Source organism: Scleropages formosus, chromosome 23 (genome assembly GCF_900964775.1).
Source record: "Scleropages formosus chromosome 23, fSclFor1.1, whole genome shotgun sequence".
NCBI lineage: Eukaryota > Metazoa > Chordata > Actinopteri > Osteoglossiformes > Osteoglossidae > Scleropages > Scleropages formosus.
In genome coordinates, this window is record NC_041828.1 from 6,114,609 (window position 1) to 6,134,984 (window position 20,376).

A 20,376-nucleotide genomic window follows, 5' to 3' on the forward strand; every position below is an offset into this window, starting at 1 on the left:
GGGTGTGTTTCCCTCCCCCTCAAGCCTTACGCCCTGAGTTGCCGGGTTAGGCTCCGGCTCCCCGCGACCCTGTGTGGGACAAGCGGTTCAGAAAGTCTGTGTGTTTGTGGATTGCCCAAATTTTATTTGAAACAAACATATATTTCAGATATCACTGAACTAAATCAAATTCTAGTTTTAAATCCAGAAAAAAAGGCAAATGTTCAAGTTCATTGAAAATTGAAACCAAATTTTCTTGAGTTAAATTACAACATAAAGTAGGGAATATAGAAATAGAAGTGGTACCTGGTAGAAGCACATTTAGTTTCAATATAATTTTTTTTCATTAAGAAAATACACGTCCCACAATTCAACGCGTCCTCGTCCCGGAATTTATGCGTCATTCGGTCACTGAGGCAGGGAAGCTGCTCGCGCTGCAATACTGCTGCTGCCTATTGTGTTAGGCGGTACGAGAGGAGTATCTGTATATACTCCTTACACGCCTCTACTGTCATATTCATCGGTGTATTTAACCTGTAATAGAGGTAAGTTTTTGGACGTGTGATATTTTAGTTTAATTCGTGATGTGGAGGAGGAATTTCCTCCTGAAACGGCCGTCAGGTTTCGTGCGGCCTACGCTCGAAAGCGCCATGTTGACTTCGCTACTAGTGACCGGGGCTCGTTGCCATATTATTGTCATTTTTGAAATATTGAATGAGCCTAGAGACTTCAAAAGCTGTACTGTCTCTATTTGAGGTCATTAAGTACAGTGTGGTTATTTAAAACGTGTGTACAGCCCTACAGCCTAGTTTGTATGTGTTAGCTGAAATTCCAAAGTGTCGTTGGTTGTGCAGTATTGATTTGACACCATTCGGCATCCCGGGCTTTTCGCTGGGAGTTTGGGGCTAAAACTCTGTATTACTTATATTTATCCAGAGCACTTGTGTTTAATTTCATGATAAAGCAACCCCCACTTCAAAGTTTCACACATCTTTTGAAATAACTCATGAATTATGGGTACCGGCGTGGTGGATTGTGGGTAACGTTGTATGGAGGGCGGTTTTTTTTTTTTTAAATTATTTTTTAAATTAAATATTTTATGTGTTTCTGTGTACACAGGTGGTTTCTAGGGGTCGTCAGCATGAGCAGTTCAGAGGAAGTATCCTGGATCTCTTGGTTCTGTGGACTCAGGGGAAACGAGTTCTTCTGTGAGGTCGGTGCACTTTCTCACTTGCTCCTGCTACCACGGTCTCGTGGTCTCTAAATTGTGGTAACGCTTATCGGTCCCTGGCTTTCTGACGTCATGCTGAGTGACCACTTAGTGCTCTCACTGCAAATTTCAAGAAATTATCCGTTAACTTTCTAACTGTTTAAAACGGGTTGTTTTTGTAGGCCACAGACCCCCTAATAAATTCAGAAGAAATATTAGTGTTGCCCTGAAAATGTATCACCTTCACATGTAATTGTTAGAAAGTGTAAAGGCACAGTACAGTAGTATCTTTATTCAATTTTTAGCTTGTATTGAGTAAGAAAATGTTATTTTTAAAGCAGCAAGTATTTTCAGGGCAGTGCAATGCATAGTGGTTAAAGCTGCATTTTTGGGCTTGACAGTAGCTTAAAACTAAGTTGTTTCGTAGTAGAGTGTCAGGTAACCAAATTAATGTAAAGGGAAGCTGTATGTAAGTGGTACTCGCTGTAGAAGTTTCAAAGCAATTCTATACTGCGTGGACAAGAGGTTCATGAGTCCTGGAAGCCCTGCTTTAAACTCTAAGGTATTCTCTGTAGGCTCTGGTTTGTGTTAGGAAACAATCCATAAAATAGCCTGGGTTTTAACTGTTATTTTAAGAAATGTATTTATAAAAGTGTTTTGTATTTTACTCTAATATTCCTTCATGTTATTTTGATGCTGCCCTTTGAGTTTGCCCTCCTTTTTGGTGAATGTACTGGTTAGCAGCAGAGACGGTGGTTTTGGTTATACTTTTGAAGCGTGTTACAAGCATGCAGTTTGATCCTGTGGTGTAGGCAGCAGTGTTTCCACAGCACCTCTGCTGATGTACACCCTTTCTCTGTAAGGTGGATGAGGACTACATCCAGGACAAGTTCAACTTGACAGGCCTCAATGAGCAGGTCCCGCACTATCGACAAGCCCTTGACATGATCCTGGACCTCGAGCCAGGTAGGCACAGTAATGCGCTCTTTCTAGATAAAGTTGTGTTAGTTTATGTGCTACCCTTTTTCTTTCCCACTTAGAGAAATGGTGTTTTGGAGTTTGCCGGCATTTTAGTGCAGTTAACACTGTGATGCTCACTTTTTGAAATGGTGTTGCTGATGCAAGGTAGCTTTCGTATGAAAGAAAAATGTGTATGACGGACTGCATGTAATCTGTAAAATACTTTAAAGAAGTGAACCAGGGGCTGTGCTCTGCGTGTGTGAATTGAGTTGTAAGGGATGTTCATTGTTGATGCTCTTGCATTGTCCCTTATCTACAGATGAAGAGCTGGAGGACAACCCCAATCAGAGCGACCTGATTGAGCAGGCGGCTGAGATGCTGTATGGTCTGATCCACGCACGGTACATCCTTACCAACCGTGGCATTGCCCAGATGGTATGGCCACATTCACTGTTTGCCTTTTTTGATATAAGCCATCAGTTTCTTGCTTTATCAAAGGTATAAATATCTTTCATGGATTCTGCATTAACGCAGAACAACTGTCCCTCTTTCAGTTGGAGAAATATCAGCAGGGAGATTTTGGCTACTGTCCCAGGGTTTACTGTGAAAACCAGCCCATGCTGCCTATTGGTGAGTCTGAAAGGGTGTGTGGGTGTGTTTAGGAATAACACAAATCATACATAAATCCGGTTTAAGTTGCACAATGTTTCAAAGCTATTATAATTGCCACCCGGAGCAACCCGGAACTAAGGTGGAACTGATCCAGGGTAGGAGTCATAATTTCTCCCGAGAGTTCCCACCCCAGTAATTGGTCTGTACTCTTGGTGAGGCTCAGAGCTCAATTACCGGAATGTTCTTTTGATAGCTGTCCCAATGATCACTTTATAGCTAAACCGGATTCTGCTGTGACATGTTGCGACTTCACAGTTGTATTGCTTTTTTTACATTCATATGCTTCACCTTTGGTATGCACAGTATTGACCTATTAAGTGGAGCTATTGATCGGATGGTCTACTTTGTCATGATCTGTTCGTATAGAACAGAGTTTTATTCACCAGTAGGTCAAAACATGTGTACTTCACCTGTCAGGTTTGTCTGATATTCCTGGAGAAGCTATGGTAAAGCTCTACTGTCCCAAGTGCATGGATGTGTACACCCCCAAGTCGTCACGGCACCACCACACCGACGGGGCCTACTTTGGGACTGGCTTCCCTCATATGCTCTTCATGGTGCACCCTGAGTATAGGCCCAAGCGGCCAGCCAACCAGTTTGTGCCCAGGTCAGTATTGTTTTCTTTGAGCTTTATGTGCAGCTATTATTTTCTGAATCTTGCACTGAATTTCTGTGGAAAGCAAATGGCATGGCATAAAAAAAAAGTGAACTCGTGTGAAGAGTTAGGTAGCAATATTTTGGGCAGCAGGTAGTATAATGATTAGAGGCAGTATCTTCAGATCCAAATGTGGTAGATTCAGATCTTGCCTCCTGCTGTAGTGCCCTTGAGTAAGCCACTTACCTGCCTTGTGCCAGTGTAAATTACACACCTTTGTAAATAGTTAAATCAATGTGTTCTTGGGAAAAGCATCAGGTAAGTAAATAAATGTAAATGTATTGATCTTCTGCTACCCCAGGAGTAGAGGGTGTTAATTTGATCAGTGAAACTTCTTCAGGATGCTATTTTTAAAGTTTGGTTCCTGCATGATTTCCTGCTTCCTGTTCACATGGCAAGTTCTTGTTCTCTCTTTCAAGGCTCTATGGTTTCAAGATCCATCCGATGGCCTACCAACTCCAACTGCAGGCAGCATCCAGCTTCAAGAGCCCTGTGAAAGCCATTCGTTAGGACTGTCGCAGGGTGCAGGGATCAGAACCAGGCTCTGCACCATTGCCTGCATTGTGGAAGAGACAGTGTTTATATGTGGTTTAGGTTCTGTTTATTGAAAAGGATGTTTATGATGGACATGTGCGGGTGGGCATAAACGCATAGATGCCGCACCTGTTTTCTCTTTCTTCTTGTTCTTTATATTTCTTTTGCTTACTGTCTCTGTTCCACATCTCTCTCTGGTCACACAAAAATGTGTGTATCTGGTTGTAACACACAGAGACAGCAGGGTTGCATCTTTTGAGAGCACTTTTTTCATCATCCTCAAGCCTTAATTAAACCAAGGCACAAAATGTGGGCTCAGCCTGTGCCTTTAAGTATTGTCTGTGCTTAATTTTGGGTATGTGGTCAAATCTATGGTGGGGGTAAAAAAGGGGCCAAAGGATAAGCTAGTTAAGATTTCATGTCGTCTAGAGTACTACTCCTTACCACATAATACTCAAAAGCACAGTGCTGTATGTTTTGGTTTATATAAGGTTTTTGATATGACTAATAAGTTTACAAGGTGTAACTGATACTTGTCCTCTTGTTCTGCTTTTAACTCAGTGACACAAAAGGTTCTTTTTTTTTTCTTTTTTTTTAAAAAAGAAAAAAGAAAAAAAAAGTCTTATTCTGTTGAAACCAGCCCCATGCTGTCTGTGTGTGTTTTCCTGCCACTGGAACAGTATAGACCTCAGCTACACTCTACTGCTCCATGGCTCTTCACCACAATTCCTTTCCACCACAATGCAGCCTTGCACAGCAGTGCTGTTCTGCATTTTGTAGTCAAATTATTTATGTAAAGAATATATATTATGAGAAGCTGATTTTCAGGACACTTTCTGTTAAATAGAATTTTAAGTTTGTTGGTGTAACTACTATATTCTGTGTCTATACAATTTTTTTTTGGTTTTTCAATTAGAACAGATGGCTTGACAACCTTTGGTTTTAGTACAGTACTGAGGATGATTGGTAGAAAACTTCTCCAGTTGTTCAGCAGTGATCAGGATTCAGAATGCACAATAAACTTGCTTTTCATATGACCGTTTGCTTTTGTATGACATTTTCCACTTGGCACACCTCTCGCGTGCCTGTTTTGCTCAAAGGCAAGTTTGATTTGGGCTGGGACTCCATGGCAAGCTGTCTATGATATTCTTCAGATTTCTACTCCTTGACAAGTACCATATTTGATTGTCTGCTAGCTAAACTCTCTGCTGCATACCTGTTTAGTCTGAAACTATCAGTTTCCATGTTTTGTTAGGTGGGTGTTTCACTGGAACAATTCAGGCTGAATACCTTTCTCAAAGGTACACGGGCTTGGCTCAGTGTTTACGGCTTGGAAAAGCAGTGGCTTACAGACCGTTGCTCTGAGTTGTGACACCCATCTGTGACATTCCCTGCAGCCCAGCCCAGCCGTGGCCTGGATGGCTGTACAGGATCCTGAGCAATGCTACCCTTCGCCCTGGCGATGACGTTTAAATACAGGGCGCAGAAATGGGTAGGTCCGGCTCTTAATATTTCAAATGAATGTGAGTAGGCTTGGCAGCATAGGGAAATGAGGTGTTACTGGTTCCCAGGCAGTGAGAAAAACTTCACGTGGGTGGCAGTATGACAACAGCTGTAGAAAATTACACTGGAATTCTGAGAAAACGGTGACATTGTGAGGTGTGCTGAGAATACCCTGCAATAGGTGTATACGCTCATTCCCAGACAGTTGTTCTCCTGGTCGGCTATTATCGCTTACCTTTAATTGGTCCAGGTCTTCATTCGCCCAGTTTACAACATGTGCTCCGAGTCTCAACGTTCAGCTCGACGTGATGAAGACTGCATCTGAAAGTTGTGCCAAGCAGCCGAGGAAGAGATGCCGTGAAACGCACTGCATTCTGGGTACAAGGTACCCATGCTCTCAGTTGTGGTCTGGTCTTCATTGTATGGTCTGCCACCATATCCACTTATTTGTGTTTACATCTCCTGTTGTACCATTGTGGTTTCTTTACTGAATCCTTCATTTATTTATTGAAGTCCTCTATTTCTGAAAAACGGCCCCAGCAGAAGGAGTTAATGTGTTTGCTGAGACAGAGAAGGCAAGGCATCTGTGAGTGGCTCACAGTTTGGGGAAAAAGTTGAAAGTATTAACTCTTGGTGAAAGGCATATTTCTCTTGCATTAGGTCTGTCTGGAAGCACAGCACAAACAATTTATTCTGTGAGATTAAATCAAAGCAAGAACTGAAAATGTCACCCCCCCATCAGCCTCCTCCGACACCCACCAAATGCCGCTCCTTCGTCTTCCTCAAGCTAGTTTTCACACACTACCGCGATAAACTAATTTAAATTATATTTTAATTTATTTTATGTTAGAATTGTTATTCTACTTAAATGTGTTACACAGCTTTTTTCCTTTTATTAGACATGAATTTGAGCTGAGGTTAGAATGAATTTTAATTAATAATAGAACAAGTCATTTCATTATTTTTTTTTTAGATATTCAGTTTTCAGTTGTCACATTTGTCACATGAGAAGTGTCATATGTTAAAACCTCTGGTTTTGAGGCTCTGCTCCAGCCTTTCGTTCTATAGTTTTGTCATACGGCAGCAACATATACGAGGATTATGGTAGCAATATACTGTATATTCCCTGCTTTTACCGATTCCTGCTGACCTGTCACACTATTTCTGTTTTCCTGCGATGTCCTCCAAGATGTTGACATTTTTTATTCTGAGGAGATCAGGCGTCACTGGCTGCAGAGAGCTGTTTTACTGTTGTCGGTTTCTGCAGGTCTGCAGCCCTAGGAACACCATGCAGATATGCAATATCGAAGGGCAAACTGATCCAGGATTAGATGAAGCTTTCTGCGCGGAGCAGCTCGACCGGGTCTCCGCCCCCCCGTAACACCACTTGGACGTGCGGAACCACCTGTAAACGGAAGTTTTTATTTCCATGGTATATCCACCACGGAGAGTCAGGAAGGGCTGAAGAGCTCGTTCCAGTGGCCTGTGTGTCTCACTGCTTGTTTTGTGTAGCTGGAGTAGATACTGTACCATTGTCAGTTTGCAAGAAATATCCAGAACGGAGAAGGCTGTAGAGTCAACACACACGTATCGCCAGTGTGTTTGTGTTCAGGTGTGTCCTTGTTTATTCATTTTGCAGTGCCAGGTAGATCCCTGTATGCGGTTTATTGGCTGCGTTAGGTCCTGTGACTGCAACGTGGCGCATGAGAAAGGGACACGCAGCTCACCCCGGGGGCCTTCGAATGGATCGACGACCATCGGACAAGGCAGACCGCATTGCGCCATGTCCTGAGCTGACCCATGAAGGTCATAAATAAAGAACAGAACTCAAAACTCACATATACTCACAAATTACATTTATTAGCTTCTAAAATGTTTTTCATAGTCCATCCAGCATCCTTATTCTCTATTACCTTGTTATTTCCTACTTCATACCTAGGGGTGTAGTGGCTAGAGCTGTTGCCTTGGACCCCCGATGTCATAGGTTCAATTCCTACCTCCTACTATAATACCCTTGAACAAGGTATTTACCTGAAATTACTGCGGTCAAGGTTTCCCACCTGCATAAATGTTTAAATAATTGTAAGTACCTTAAGGTTGTCGGCTCTTTTGGCGAAAAGCGTCAGATAAATGTAATATTTAAATTTATTCATTTTCATGCATTTTAGGAATTAGAGATCAATAATTGAACCGCTCGTGCTCAAGGTCACATGAAACCAACCAATCACGTCCAAGCTTCAGGCAAACCCACCCATCAAAGTCCATATAAAGGAGGAAGCATCCAACACAAATCACAGAACTTGCGCACTGATGACGTCACCTCGACTGGCGATGAAACGTTTGTAACTTAAATGCCAAGCTCGGCGAACAACCGAACACCTCAGCCATCGAGCCGAGCTACGAAGACCTCCAATATTCTCGATGATCTTCATCAATAATTGCATTTTCACAACTTTGCACACCTCAGTCACTGGCAAAGCCATTCTTCCACATGCAGTATCCAAAGTAGCCTTCGAGCCATATATGAGAAAGAAAAATATATATGAATGAAAACTAGAGTTACTGTACAATTAAATCTTGGCTGTGTGACGTCCTTCCACTGTCCATAATTTAAAGCTTTTTAAATGAGTATTTTGAGTTTGACCTCTTTTCACATCCGGTCCTTCAACTTCAATCACTGTGAGTAAATATGAACAGTTCCAGCTTTCTGCTTGAATGCCCTTCATCAACCACCAAGGTGCAGCAATGTCAGTTTTACCTGGTCACCATGGTACAGTGCAGTCTTATCTGTGATTAAATACTGCATTCTGGCAATCCTCCACCGTCAACGTTCCTACGAGGGGACGGGGAACGCCGTCTTTTTTCCACCGTGTTTTTAGTTGGTCTTTCGCAGAAAGCAGTTTTTAGTGCAGTACCTGAAATGCAAGCTGCTTTGGTTCGACTGATGTCAGTAGAACTTTAGTCTGATGACAGGGACATTTTTTCTCCACACTTTGAGGGGAGTCAAGTTCTGGATCCATTTGAACAGATGTGACGGAGTCAGAACACAGTCATCTGTTCCCATGACATGTGGATTGTTCCCTGAGTCAGCAGGCAAATTTACTCATAAACAAAGTTAACAGCATGTGACCGTGAAATGCACTTTTTTAGAACGGGCAGAGCTGCAAAAACGATGACAACAACCGAAGTCAGAGTCCCTGGTCCTGCCGGGCCGCCGCGGGCCGCGGTTGCAGAAACGGCAGACGTTAAGTTTGTTATTAGCAGCCATGGCAACGCTCTGCCCACATAAATAGTGGGTATCCCCAGAAAAAGCCTGAAGATCGAGGCCTGGACTGAGGAAGGGAGGGGCTGAGCGTCAGCCGGGAGGGAGGAGTGCCGTGTCCCTGGGCGCGGCGGTCCAGCCTGGGATTCACATGACCCTCTGAGTAACACACATAATGGAGATGTTACACAGACCCATCTGGAAAATCCAGTCACACAAGCTTTTGTCCATGTGGGAAACACACATTACATTTATTTTGCAGACGTTTTTCTCCAAAGTGACTTCCAGTGGATACTATGTATGTAGTGTTATGAGCCCACACACCTTATTCACCAAGGTGACTTACACTGCTAGATACACTACTTACAAGGGGTCACTCATCCATACATAAGTGGAACACACTCTCTCTGTCACTCACACACTACGGGGGAACCTGAACAGCATGCACGTGGACTGTGGGAGGAAACCCACGCAAACACGGAGAACATGCAATCTCTACATAGACTGAGCGGAGATCGAACCCATGTTCTCTCACACCACCCAGGTGCTGTGCCACCGTGCCGTCCAGTGTTTCGCTCAGGGTGCGGCAGACAGTAACACTCATAAGGATAATGTTATAAAACTTTCCCAGTGTTTGCTTCTGCAAAGCACGAAACAGAAGGATCTCACAAAACAAAGTTCTTCACCGTCACACACACGGAGAAGGGAAGAGGAAAATAACACACCCATTAAAGCAAATAAGCATTAAAACATTAACCAAATTCATGCTAATGAGCCTAATTACACGCATGTCAATAAAAATAGTCTGTAAATAAATACGCGGCACTTTTTCCAGCGTCGCGTATCGTGTACAAACACGGGAAAATCCCTTCTGCGGAAAAACTTCACTGACTTTCAATGTTTCCACGAGTCCTTTCAGAAGGAAGCTGATAAAGCAAACATTTTTGATTCCAACCAATGCAGTGTGTGTGTACGCGTGATTGACAAATTGCGTGTGACACTATGTTAGTGTTCCCATTTATTAGGTTACTCAGCTGATGCTTCTGTCCAGAACTAATTACAGTTTTGCATTTGTGTTTTTCCAGGAGCAATCAGGTTCACTGCTTTCTGTATGTTTGTGACTTTTCCTAGTTTGCATACTAGCTTGTCCAGCTCTGTGTGACTGTGTGGGTGGCACGGTGGCACAGCGAGTAGCGCTGCTGTCTCACAGTGCCTGGGTGGTGCCAGAGGCTGTGGGTTTGATCCATGCTCAGTCTGTGTGGAGTTTGCATGGTCTTGGGGTGCTCTGGTTTCCTCCCACAGTCCCAAGACATGCTGATCTGATTCACACATTGTGTGTGTGTGTGTGTGTGTGTGTGTGTGTGTGTGTGTGTGTGTGTGTGTGTGTGTGTGTTCCACTTATGTATGGATGAGTGACCCAGTGTAAGGAGTGTATCTAGCAGTGTAAGTCACCATGGTGAATAAGGTGTGTGGGCTGGTAACGCTACATAGTTTCAATTGGAAGTCACTTTGGAGAAAAGCATCTGCTAAATAAATGTATGTATGTAACACACTTCTGTCCCAAAGTGTTCCCTCCACCCTGTCTGTCTGCCTTGGCCACGACTCTGCATCCCTCCTCGGCTCCCCAGCCCTTGTTTTCCTGTAACTCTCTCCACAAAGGCTGTCTTGCACCACTCCCACACATCGGGACTCACCTCACCGCTCAGAGGATCACACATGTCCCGGCTTGAGTCACGGGCTCCGCACTCGATTCCCCCCGCATTCCCCGGCTGCCTGGATTTCCACATAGATACAGCGGCACCCTGCTCACTTGAATGCTGGGCCAGGGATCTGTGTGGGACAGACAGCACATTTGCGCGTGCAAATCAGGGGACACTTTGCTGCAACTGCACCCAAATGACTCTGTTTCCTTCACCCATTAGTGCAATGACTCCAAGCAAGTCCATTTAGTTACTTATTAGCTGGCGACGAACATTCCCTACAGTCCCACGCTCACATTCTGCCCAAGATACTGAGCGCCTGGCTCCACAAATATGCTGCTGTTTTGGAGAGACGTGTACAAACATGACGCGAGAGGTGATTCAGCGGCTCAGCCACGCTGCACACGGGCTGCTGTCAACAGGTGGACCTCAAAAGATTGTTCATGTCCCAGAAGCGTAACCTCCACCACCGTGTGCCATTGCCTCGTTTTAAACCATAAGATGCAAATCTTATTCTCGAAGCTGTTTTTTTAAACAAGGGGTGACATTGTGTCACTGTCTTTGAATGTTTCTAACTGTGGTGACACCGCATTTATTCCAAAGAAAACGCTTTGACTTCCTAGCAAAACTTCATTTACATTTGGCCGAAATAGACCTTCTGACACTTCTACAAATTAGATGTAGTTTCAGAGTAGTATTACTAAAAGTTGTGAGATTAGATTTGTTTTGGTGCAATTTGCGAGCATCACTCACTTAAGAAAAGACGGCAAAATAAATCAAATGGCAGAAAATGAAGTAGTTAACTGGAATGAAACGTGTCACTTGTGCAGAAACAGCCATTGCTGTGTCGCCTAAGGAGGGTTGTACAGGTTCAAACATGTAGTGCCCCATCCTTTTGAAATGGAATTTCTCATCCCTCTTCACCTTAATATTCCTTTAGCAGTAAGGATTGTAATTAAACTTAAACACGTAGCTCATGAAAATAAAAACACTTTTTTTTTTTGCTCACCAAATATGTTTATTTGAAAGAAATTGCTGCTTCTATTGCTATTTGCTTTCATAGATTTCTAAAAAAAATTGATATTAACATTTGTGTACCACAGCACTTACCTCCTGAAACTGTTGGTAATTTTTACTCTGATATGTTTTTAAGGGGAAAATGTCTTGGCCACACCCAGTAGGCCTTGTGAAGCCCCACAAAGAGCCACCGGTTCCAGAAGTCAAACCACACCCAGAATGTTTCTGCTTAAAGCTGTGGAGACTGGAAAACAGAGGAAATGTCTCTTATTGTAACTTTGTTATTTTGTACCCTATGAAGGGAAATGGATAAACATCACACTTTTTTCTACTCAAACAGTATGCCCAGTGTCCTCCTGAAAATTTTGAAAAACGGGAACTGTGAACCATGGAATTACAACCAAGTGCCAAGTACCACATTGCCTGAATGCAGTTCTTTTTATTCTTCCTCTGATAATAGCCTGTAAACTTGGCATTTATTGAACAGAGGTCTAGCTATACACATTCCAAGTGGACAGCATGGTCCCTCCATGTCCCCACTGTTCCACAAGGTCTTCTATCACACTTACTCCCCCTCTGTCGCATATGGTCTCCTCTGAGGGTTGCCAACCCCTGCAGAAGAAAATAAGGTACGCTTTTGGGTTCTTTATAGGAAAATAAAGGACACTCGGAATTTCCATGCAGTTAATGTATGTGTAAAAAAGAAGTCTCTGCTTGACTGAATTAAGTGCTAAAATGAATCTGAGACATTCAATTTGCTGTTAGCTCACTCAAATCAAATGTAGTTTTATACTGGAAATGTATTTTAACCAATGGATTATACATTTTGTGATATATTTTGAAAAAGTAAGTTTAAAGATGTGTCTGTGTAATACATATATACAAAACAATAGCTACCATATATCAGCATGGGCTGAGTGGTGCAACAAAAAACTGGAAATTGCTCCTTGGGGGGTCGTTCCTAGGGTTGTCACCCGTCCCGTAATTCGGAATTGTTCCGTATTTAAGGGATAAGAGCTGCGTTGCCTATTTTAAACTATACGGAACGCGGCCCGCGGGTTGTCGCGTATTTTAACCTTTCCAGACATGTAAAAGTATTTATTACATATATTTAATGCATAAATAAACTTCGCAGTTCGCATAAAAGTGTTTGAGGAAGATTAGGAAAACATCGCAAAAATGGATGTGAAACAGCTGTTGCGTGTGTGAGTCCGACTGCTTTTGGGCGTTGCTACGTTACCTGGACGCTACATTTGACAGTGGGGAGAAGGTCAAGGAGAACCCCCCCGCCGGAGAGGGACAAGGCAGGTAGCCACTAACTAGATGCGTCCACGGAACCTCATCGACGGAACGACCCCCCCAAGGAGGAGCAATTTACCTTTACTTTTCAAAATAATCACAAAATCATGTATAATCCATTGGTTAAAATACATTTTATAAAACTACATTTGATTTGAGTGAGCTAACAGCAAATTGAATGTATCAGATTCATTTTTTAGCATTTAATTCAGTCAAGCAGAGACTTCTTTTTTACACATACATTACCTACAAGGAAATTCCGAGTGTCCCTTATTTTCCTATAAAGAATCCAAAAGTGTCCCTTATTTTCTTCTGCAGGGGTTGACAACCCTATTAGAGAAGTATAAAAAGTATAAAAAAGAATGGGAGACAGAACCGATGGCTTAGCAAAGTCAGGGAGGAGAAAGAGTTTATGGCGAACTGTAATTTAAATTTTGTAAGAGAGATTTTTTTTCTCTCAGCCACGGTGGAGTATGCGACGCAAAACAGGATGCGTCCACGGAAATTCATGGACGGAACGTTTACGAGCTGGACTATTCTAATAGCCATGAAATCTAGTCATCTAGTTAGTAGCTACCTGCCTTGTGGCTTGTCCCTCTCTGGAGGGTTCCCCTTGCCCTTCTCCCCACTGTCAAATGTAGAGTCCAGGTAACGTAGCAACGCCAAATAACAGTCGGACTCACACACATAACACAGCTGTCTGTACCGCTTGCCCCATACGGGATCGCGGGGAGCCGGAGCCTAACCCGGCAAAACAGGGCGTAGGGCTAGAGGGGGAGGGAACACACCCAGGACGGGACGCCAGTCCATCGCAAGGCACTCCAAGCGGGACTCGAACCCCCGACCCACTAGAGAGCAGGACCCGGTCCAACCCTCTGTGCCACCGCGCCCCCGACTGCGAAGTTCATTTATGCAGTAAATATATGCAATAAATACTTTTAAATGTGTGAAAGGTTAAAAATACGGGACAAACCGCGTTCCGTATGATTTTAATACGGGACGGTTGGCAACCGCATCTCCTCTATTATATATGCCGCCCCCCACGGTGACATTGTCCTCTATTAAATATGATACCCCTCTATCCCACATCACATGGTGCCCCTCTGTTACATATGGTCTCCATCATGCATGGTCCCCCGCTATCATACATAAGGACCCCCTCTGTCCCACATGGTCCTCCTCTAGCATGGATGGTCCCACTTCTTCGACATGGTCCCCCGTCTCAAACTTTTTTCTCCCCGCTCCAACACAGTCTGTCGGACATGGTCCCCCAACTCCCTTTCAAACATGACCCTCCCCTATCAGACATGGCCCACCTCTGTCAGCTGTGTTAGGTGTTCCAGAGGAGGAGGGCGTTTCCACTGACTTCTCCATTGGCTAGAGATGCCTCTCTGCCCTGGGTGTGGATATAAATACCGTGGTGTTTTTCTACTGGATTTCCTAGCTGTTCCACGTCCGCAAAGACCTTTAGAGCTTGGGAATCTTTTCAGCGAGATTTTAAAAACCCCTCAGACATGAACAGAATTGTTCTTGGCGTTTTGGCAGTTGGCCTTTTCTTTGCAGCTGGTAAGTTAGCACATTTTTTTCTTATATTTTTCTGACTTATATTTTGAATTTAATGGCCTCATGTATTATTATTATTGTTGTTATTTTTATCATTTTTTATTATTTTTATTATTATTATTGTTGTTGTTATTTTTCTCATTATTATTATTAATTATAATTAAAAGTCATCATTAAAATGTTTGAATTGGCGCGGCGGGTGTGGTGGCAGTGAAAACCTGTTCTGCCGGTGTTCACAGTGAGAGGAACAAGTCTAGGAACGCATGATCATTAAAAACCCACTACTTTTGTTCTGTGCGCTCTTTTAGATATGACTATTTGAGCAGACGTGGATAAAATAAAATTAAAAAAAAATACAAAGACCTGCCTTCTGTATCGAGTCATTTCACAACTTCAATAACGCGACTCGTTCTTTCCTACCTACTTAGCAGTCCTGAGGTAAATCCAACAATGAGGAGTTATGTCCCGCATTTAAAAAAAAAAAAAAAAATTTAATGACTTCACTCTTGTAGCTATTGTTACTATTTCTATTATTATTAATATTAGTAGTAGTATTGTTGCTCGCCTTAAATGTTTAAATCAGTCAGGCGCGGCGGGTGTGGTGGCAGTGAAACCTGTCCTGCCAGTGTGAACCGCTGTGTATAGCGGAACAGGAACACATCCAAAAATCCACTACTTTTGTTGCTCCTCCTCACAAAAAAAACTTTTAAAAAATTATTTAGCGATGTTCTATGCACCCGCAGCGAACTTTGTTCTCCACTCCGCCGAGAAGGAATTGCGTCTTTTGTTAAGAAATCGTCGATAAAACATTAGTTCGGTTTTTAAATGTAAATATTTCAACAAATGCGATAAAAAAGGGACACGGAAATGTTTTCTGTATCGAGTCCTTAAACAACGCGACTCTCCTTGTCAGCAGAACTGTGTGTAAATCCTGAGGTAAATCCTACAACACCGAGAATTTAGGTACCGCAATTTTAAAAAATTTGTTGTTAATCATGACTCCACTTTAACGCAGTTTCTCTTCCTTCTCCTTCTACTCTTACTGTTATTATTATGTACCTTAACAGGTAAAATAAAATACTAAATAGAGTTGCGCACGCGCTTGCTTAAAAAGTGGGGGCGATTCGGGCGGGTTGTGTCTGAGCGGGCGCTCCCGCCGCCTTGTTCGCGCGCGCGCGCCCCGTGCCGCCAGTTCGAGGGATTTCGCCGCGGGGAAGCGGCGCGCGGAAAGCCCTTTTACAACGATGCAAATATTCCCTTAAACATTAACTCTCACCAGTTTAATAATAAAAAAGAGAGAAAGAGTTCAACCAGGTCTTTCTGGTACCAAATCTGTCAGTTGAGAAACGGAATTAACTGTTTTTTTTTTTTTTTCTTTCCAAGTTCAATTGAACTTCAAACAAATTTACACTGTTTACCTGCTCCTAGTTGCTGTTGGTCCGCGAAACACGAGTGCGATCATAAATAGATCTTTAAGACAAAGAGCACACAAAACAATGCCAACCAACTATTATTATTATTATTATTATTATTATTATTATTATTACGACTACTGCTGTTGACTAGCGCTGTTCGACGTAGACGGTAGAGTCGCGGTGCTCCGGAGCCTATCCCGGAAGCACAGGATGGACCCTGGACGGGATGCCACTCCGTCTCACACACACATACACAGAAGGGGCGTTTTTGATTGAAAAGGTATTTTTTCGTTCATATGCAAATGTACAGTTGTGTTTGTTAAGCAAAGTTAGGTTTTCGTCTAACAGCTCATTCCAGTACTTTACAGAGTGACTCGTCACTGTCCAGCGAACCGCTACGTCGCTCTATGTGGGTGTAGCGCCACCCGGTGGCGGGTCTGCATACTGACTCACTGCGGGCACCTGAACCCAAGACACAGCGGTTTACATTTACTCTTTTCTCCAAAGCAACTGGCACTGTTTAGCTACTTAACAATTATTTACCCATTTACACAGGTGGGTAGTTTTACTGGAGCAATTTAGGGTAAGTACCTTGCTCAAGGATACGAGAGCCGGAGGTGAGATTCTTCAGGCAGCAGCTCTAACCACTATGAAAGTTACGGCATGGTGGGATTCTTTGTTTCGGTGGAACATTCACATTTATTCATTAAGCTGACACGTTTCTCCAGAGTAATTTACAATTTAAGGCACTTAGAATTATTAACCCATTCACACAGCTGGTTAACGTTTACTGGAGCAGTTATAGGGTAAGTACATGGCTCAAGGGTACGACAGCTGCAGGTGGTATTTGACCCTACAACCTTTCTGCCCACTACGTTGTTTCACAGCACCTGGGTGGTGCGAGGGGATGTGGGTTCGATCCCCGCTCAGTTTGTGTAGCGTTTGCACGTTCTCCCCGTGTCTGTTTCCTCCGGGTGCTCTGGTTTCCTCCCACAGTCCAAAGACATGTTGTTCAAGTTCACCCATAGTGTGTGAGTGACAGAGAGAGTGTGTGTGTTCCACTGATGTATGGATGAGTGACCCAGTGTAAGTAGTGTATCTAGCAGTGTAAGTCACCGCGGTGAATAAGGGGTGTGGGCTCATAACACTACATAGAGTTCATTGGAAGTTGCTTTGGAGAAAAGTTGTCTGCTAAATAAAGAAACGTAAATGTGCACTACCAGCTGTGTGGGGGATGCCCCCCCCCCACACCCCCAATTTTCAACTGTTGAGTGGAGCACCATCAAGCGGTAGCTCACCATGTTCATTACCCAATCCAGCACACGGACAGGTTTGTTTAGGTGTTGCCAGTGAAAGGTGTTTGCAGACGGCTTTTGTACCACGTGTGCCCGTGGCACAACAAAAATCACCCTGTGGGTGATCACTCAGTGACTACCTAGATTTACTCGAGCGCCATCTCACTAGAGCACCAGTCGTGCACATTCCTACCACCTGATCACCAGTAGTTTGATTACTGTCATCACGGACACATCGAACCTGCTTCCTGAGCATCAGGAACATGACCAGACACGCACACCTGTCCCACTTGTCATGTGACGTCTACTTTTTGTCACTCGCACGGATCAGGCTTCCACCGAACTTCAGTGCCTCTCGCAACCATGACGTCAGCAAGACGCCTTTGTTTTGAGCTTTAACGGCAGAGCACCAGGCTCACGTGGAAAATGACCGGTTGGACGGCACTTTTCTTTGAAACAGATGTCATTGCTTTGTTCTCTGCTCTACTCCCTATGATGCCCTAGAGTATAATTTACATTGTGCAAGTTGTGAGCGTCCCCAAAGCTAAACCCCGACTGTGCCGCGACAGAACGTCCCGCACGAACGCCGACCGGAGGGAATAAACGCCGCTCTGTACGGCTTGTCCGCTTTTCGCTACTAAGAAGTAGGACCATGTGTTGAAGTGATCGATCTATCACGCTTGCACCCATTCCACTAACCTGAAAAGGCAAACATTTAAGAATTCCGATAACGACTCTTAAAGCTTTTAACTGCATCGATGCTCATAACACTGAGCCGGCCTTTGAAATCCTGTTTTTGTACCGTTCATTTAGCAGCGCTGAGCTCACTGGAACCTGGGGCAAATACACAATAGAGGGTGTGACCGAAACTCCTCACTGAGACACAGCGCTTCTTTTTTCAGCGGTGTAATTTTACGTGCTCACCCAGCCATTGCGAAGTTGAACTTTTCTGCCCAAAGTAAATGAGTTGTTTCCACGTAGTTCCTACATGTCACTGACCCCTGGGTCTGTGCTTCTCGGGGCTGCTGTTCATTTTGTCTCAAACCTGCTTCCGTTGGGATTTCCACACACGAGCGTAATGGTACGGGTCCGCTGGATAACCTCCGGCGTGCAGAACCGGGGAATGGTCAACCCTGGTTGGGCCAGCTGCGTGGAGGTGTTTGAAGTGGAAAGACGGAAAAGATCCCGCGGCGTCCGATTACATCGCCGGTGATGTGTCCAGATGCAGCCCTGTTGATTTGGTCGCAAAGCAGCGGAGTTGAGCGCATCGTGCATTATTATGACTTTGCTCCGTAGCGCAGCAGGTCGCTTTCCGGGCGAGTGAGGCGCGGACGCAGCAATGATGGGTGAACGCGGTAACGGCGGCGTATTTCTTTCAGCCCAGGCTCTGCAGTGCTACAAGTGTGACTTGGGATTCTGGAACCTCTGCATCACCTCAACGATGACTTGCGCCAGTGGGGAGCAGTGTTTCAGCGGCGTTGGGAAGGCCGGTGAGCAAAGACCTCGTAACCATTCGTGCTGAATTTAGCCTTAAGAGTCCAGGCCCCTGGAGGTACAGATTATTTATGAAGGATCTGTGTCTTTCTTATCCTACCGTGTGCTCAATTTTCAAGTCTGTTCAGCAGAATGACTTCCCTTTCTGCAAGGTAACCTGCCCTTTGTCTCCTCAGCACAAGTAATTGACATCAAGACGAAGGGGTGTCTCTCCGTTGCCCAGTGCAACCAGGTGTCTAACGTGACCTTCGGCTCGAGCAGCGTGATCTACAGCATGAACAAGACCTGCTGCAACACTGACCTGTGCAACGCAGCCCCTGGACAGACCAGGGCGGCCCTCCTGTCCCTCACCCTGGCCACTCTCACCGGAGTCCTTGTCACTGGCACTTTGCTGTGAGCTCATCCAGAGCTCCGTCTACGCGCCCTTGCCAAACGTACCCTCCTCCCTCTCTCTGCGCCCCCTCCACCACCACCACCCTCTCTCCTCCACCAATGATGGGTTTCATTCCTGGCAGGCATTTATTCTACCACTCACTCTCAACAGTTCTACCCCTGGCAACTTAATTAGATTTTTAATGTAAAGTTTAAAGGCGATAAAAAATTTATGGCCTCCTGTACAGTCCAAAAAATGACTGAAGTGCGATGCCCTTCTGTTGACCCGTGCATACTCGAGTCCTTTCAAGAGTGTAGACACCTCGCTCACAATAAAAAGGCCACACAATGGTCACTTGTATGGTCCGGACCTCTGAATAAATATTTTTCCTTTTACGTGTTGGTTGCTACTGAGCTTCTTGTGTCGCCCTGTCAGGAATAGCAGATAAAAGACAAAGCAACACGGGTCCCAAGCAAGTCCCTTGTGGACAACGGCTGTGGCCTTTTGCAGCATCGGTAGACAGATAGGACCGAGAAGCTGGACCTGATCACCTATAATAAAATTCTAGTGGACGACTTGGTCTTCGGGTTTCTTGGGGCTCCTTTTCTTTTGTGCACATTTAAACTAAACGGGTTTAGTCCACATGGATCGGTGCTTTCTGCCCAATTCCTTCCAGAAGATGTTTCACCGTTTCAGGATCGCACCCAAACGGCGGGCGCAATGGCGAAATATCGGCACTGAGCACCGAACTCGTGGATTCATTCAGTTTCACGTTCTTTCTTAAATAATGAGGCGAAAAGCTATTTGTTTTATTCCACACAGACTTGTGAGGAATATCTCTTGAATAATGTGACTGGATGACAAGACGACACCTCTGAGGACAGTGCACGTGTCGTCTCGAGACAGTTGCTGGTGCATGTATCTAGTTGGATTGAGGTTTTGTTCTGGGCAGGTTGCTGTGTTCAGGTCTTCGGGAATTTAACTCGTGCAAGAAGAGACTTCAGGGACTTTTTATACTTAACATGATGTTTGCTGTGAGTGGCACATGGCGTGACTGATTTCTTCTGTATGATACTCTCCTGCTTATGAAAAATGTCCACATTTTAATGGAAGTGGTAAGATGAACATTTTAATGTCACTGATTTGCTATGTCAAAATTTTCAATAAATGTGAAGACCTCTGGATGCGTCCATTCCAATGCTGTTTTTTGACGTCCCGGGTGAGCGCTGTCTTCCCATCGGTCGTCCACTCCCAGCACAAACTCGTTTTTCCAGTTGTTCTAGCGAACTTGGTTTCAAAGAAGTGTTTTTCAAAAAGTTTAACAGGGCGGAACGAAAACATTTTATTGTATCGTAGCTGTCATTTGTTTTATTCGTCTTTTTATGTAGAGTCTATCAAAAATGATGCATTGCAAGAGCGAGGACATTTTCCCACATGCTGCTTAG

The 20,376-nt window shown here is 44.1% G+C and overlaps 2 protein-coding genes and 1 long non-coding RNA gene across 3 annotated transcripts; 2 read left to right on the forward strand and 1 right to left on the reverse strand.

Annotated features, from left to right (window-relative positions):
- The first annotated feature begins 400 nt into the window (after nucleotides 1–400).
- On the forward strand, nucleotides 401–5,044 carry csnk2b (casein kinase 2, beta polypeptide). The gene is made up of 7 exons (XM_018754364.2): nucleotides 401–524; nucleotides 1,099–1,192; nucleotides 2,053–2,155; nucleotides 2,469–2,584; nucleotides 2,704–2,779; nucleotides 3,239–3,428; nucleotides 3,896–5,044. The coding sequence occupies exons 2-7, from the start codon at nucleotides 1,121–1,123 to the stop codon at nucleotides 3,984–3,986; spliced, it is 648 nt and encodes a 215-aa protein (XP_018609880.1). The 5' UTR covers nucleotides 401–524; nucleotides 1,099–1,120; the 3' UTR covers nucleotides 3,987–5,044.
- Nucleotides 5,045–8,672: 3,628 nt separating this feature from the next.
- Nucleotides 8,673–12,055, reverse strand: LOC108935622 (uncharacterized). The gene is made up of 3 exons (XR_001966222.2): nucleotides 11,586–12,055; nucleotides 10,470–10,605; nucleotides 8,673–8,934 (listed from the first exon to the last, which is right to left on the reverse strand). It is a non-coding gene; the product is annotated as an uncharacterized LOC108935622 (long non-coding RNA).
- Nucleotides 12,056–14,215: 2,160 nt separating this feature from the next.
- LOC108935578 (sperm acrosome membrane-associated protein 4-like) lies at nucleotides 14,216–20,113 on the forward strand. The gene is made up of 3 exons (XM_018754318.2): nucleotides 14,216–14,357; nucleotides 18,444–18,554; nucleotides 18,735–20,113. Exons 1-3 carry the CDS (start codon nucleotides 14,306–14,308, stop codon nucleotides 18,953–18,955), a joined length of 384 nt encoding a protein of 127 aa, XP_018609834.1. The 5' UTR covers nucleotides 14,216–14,305; the 3' UTR covers nucleotides 18,956–20,113.
- Nucleotides 20,114–20,376: the final 263 nt, after the last annotated feature.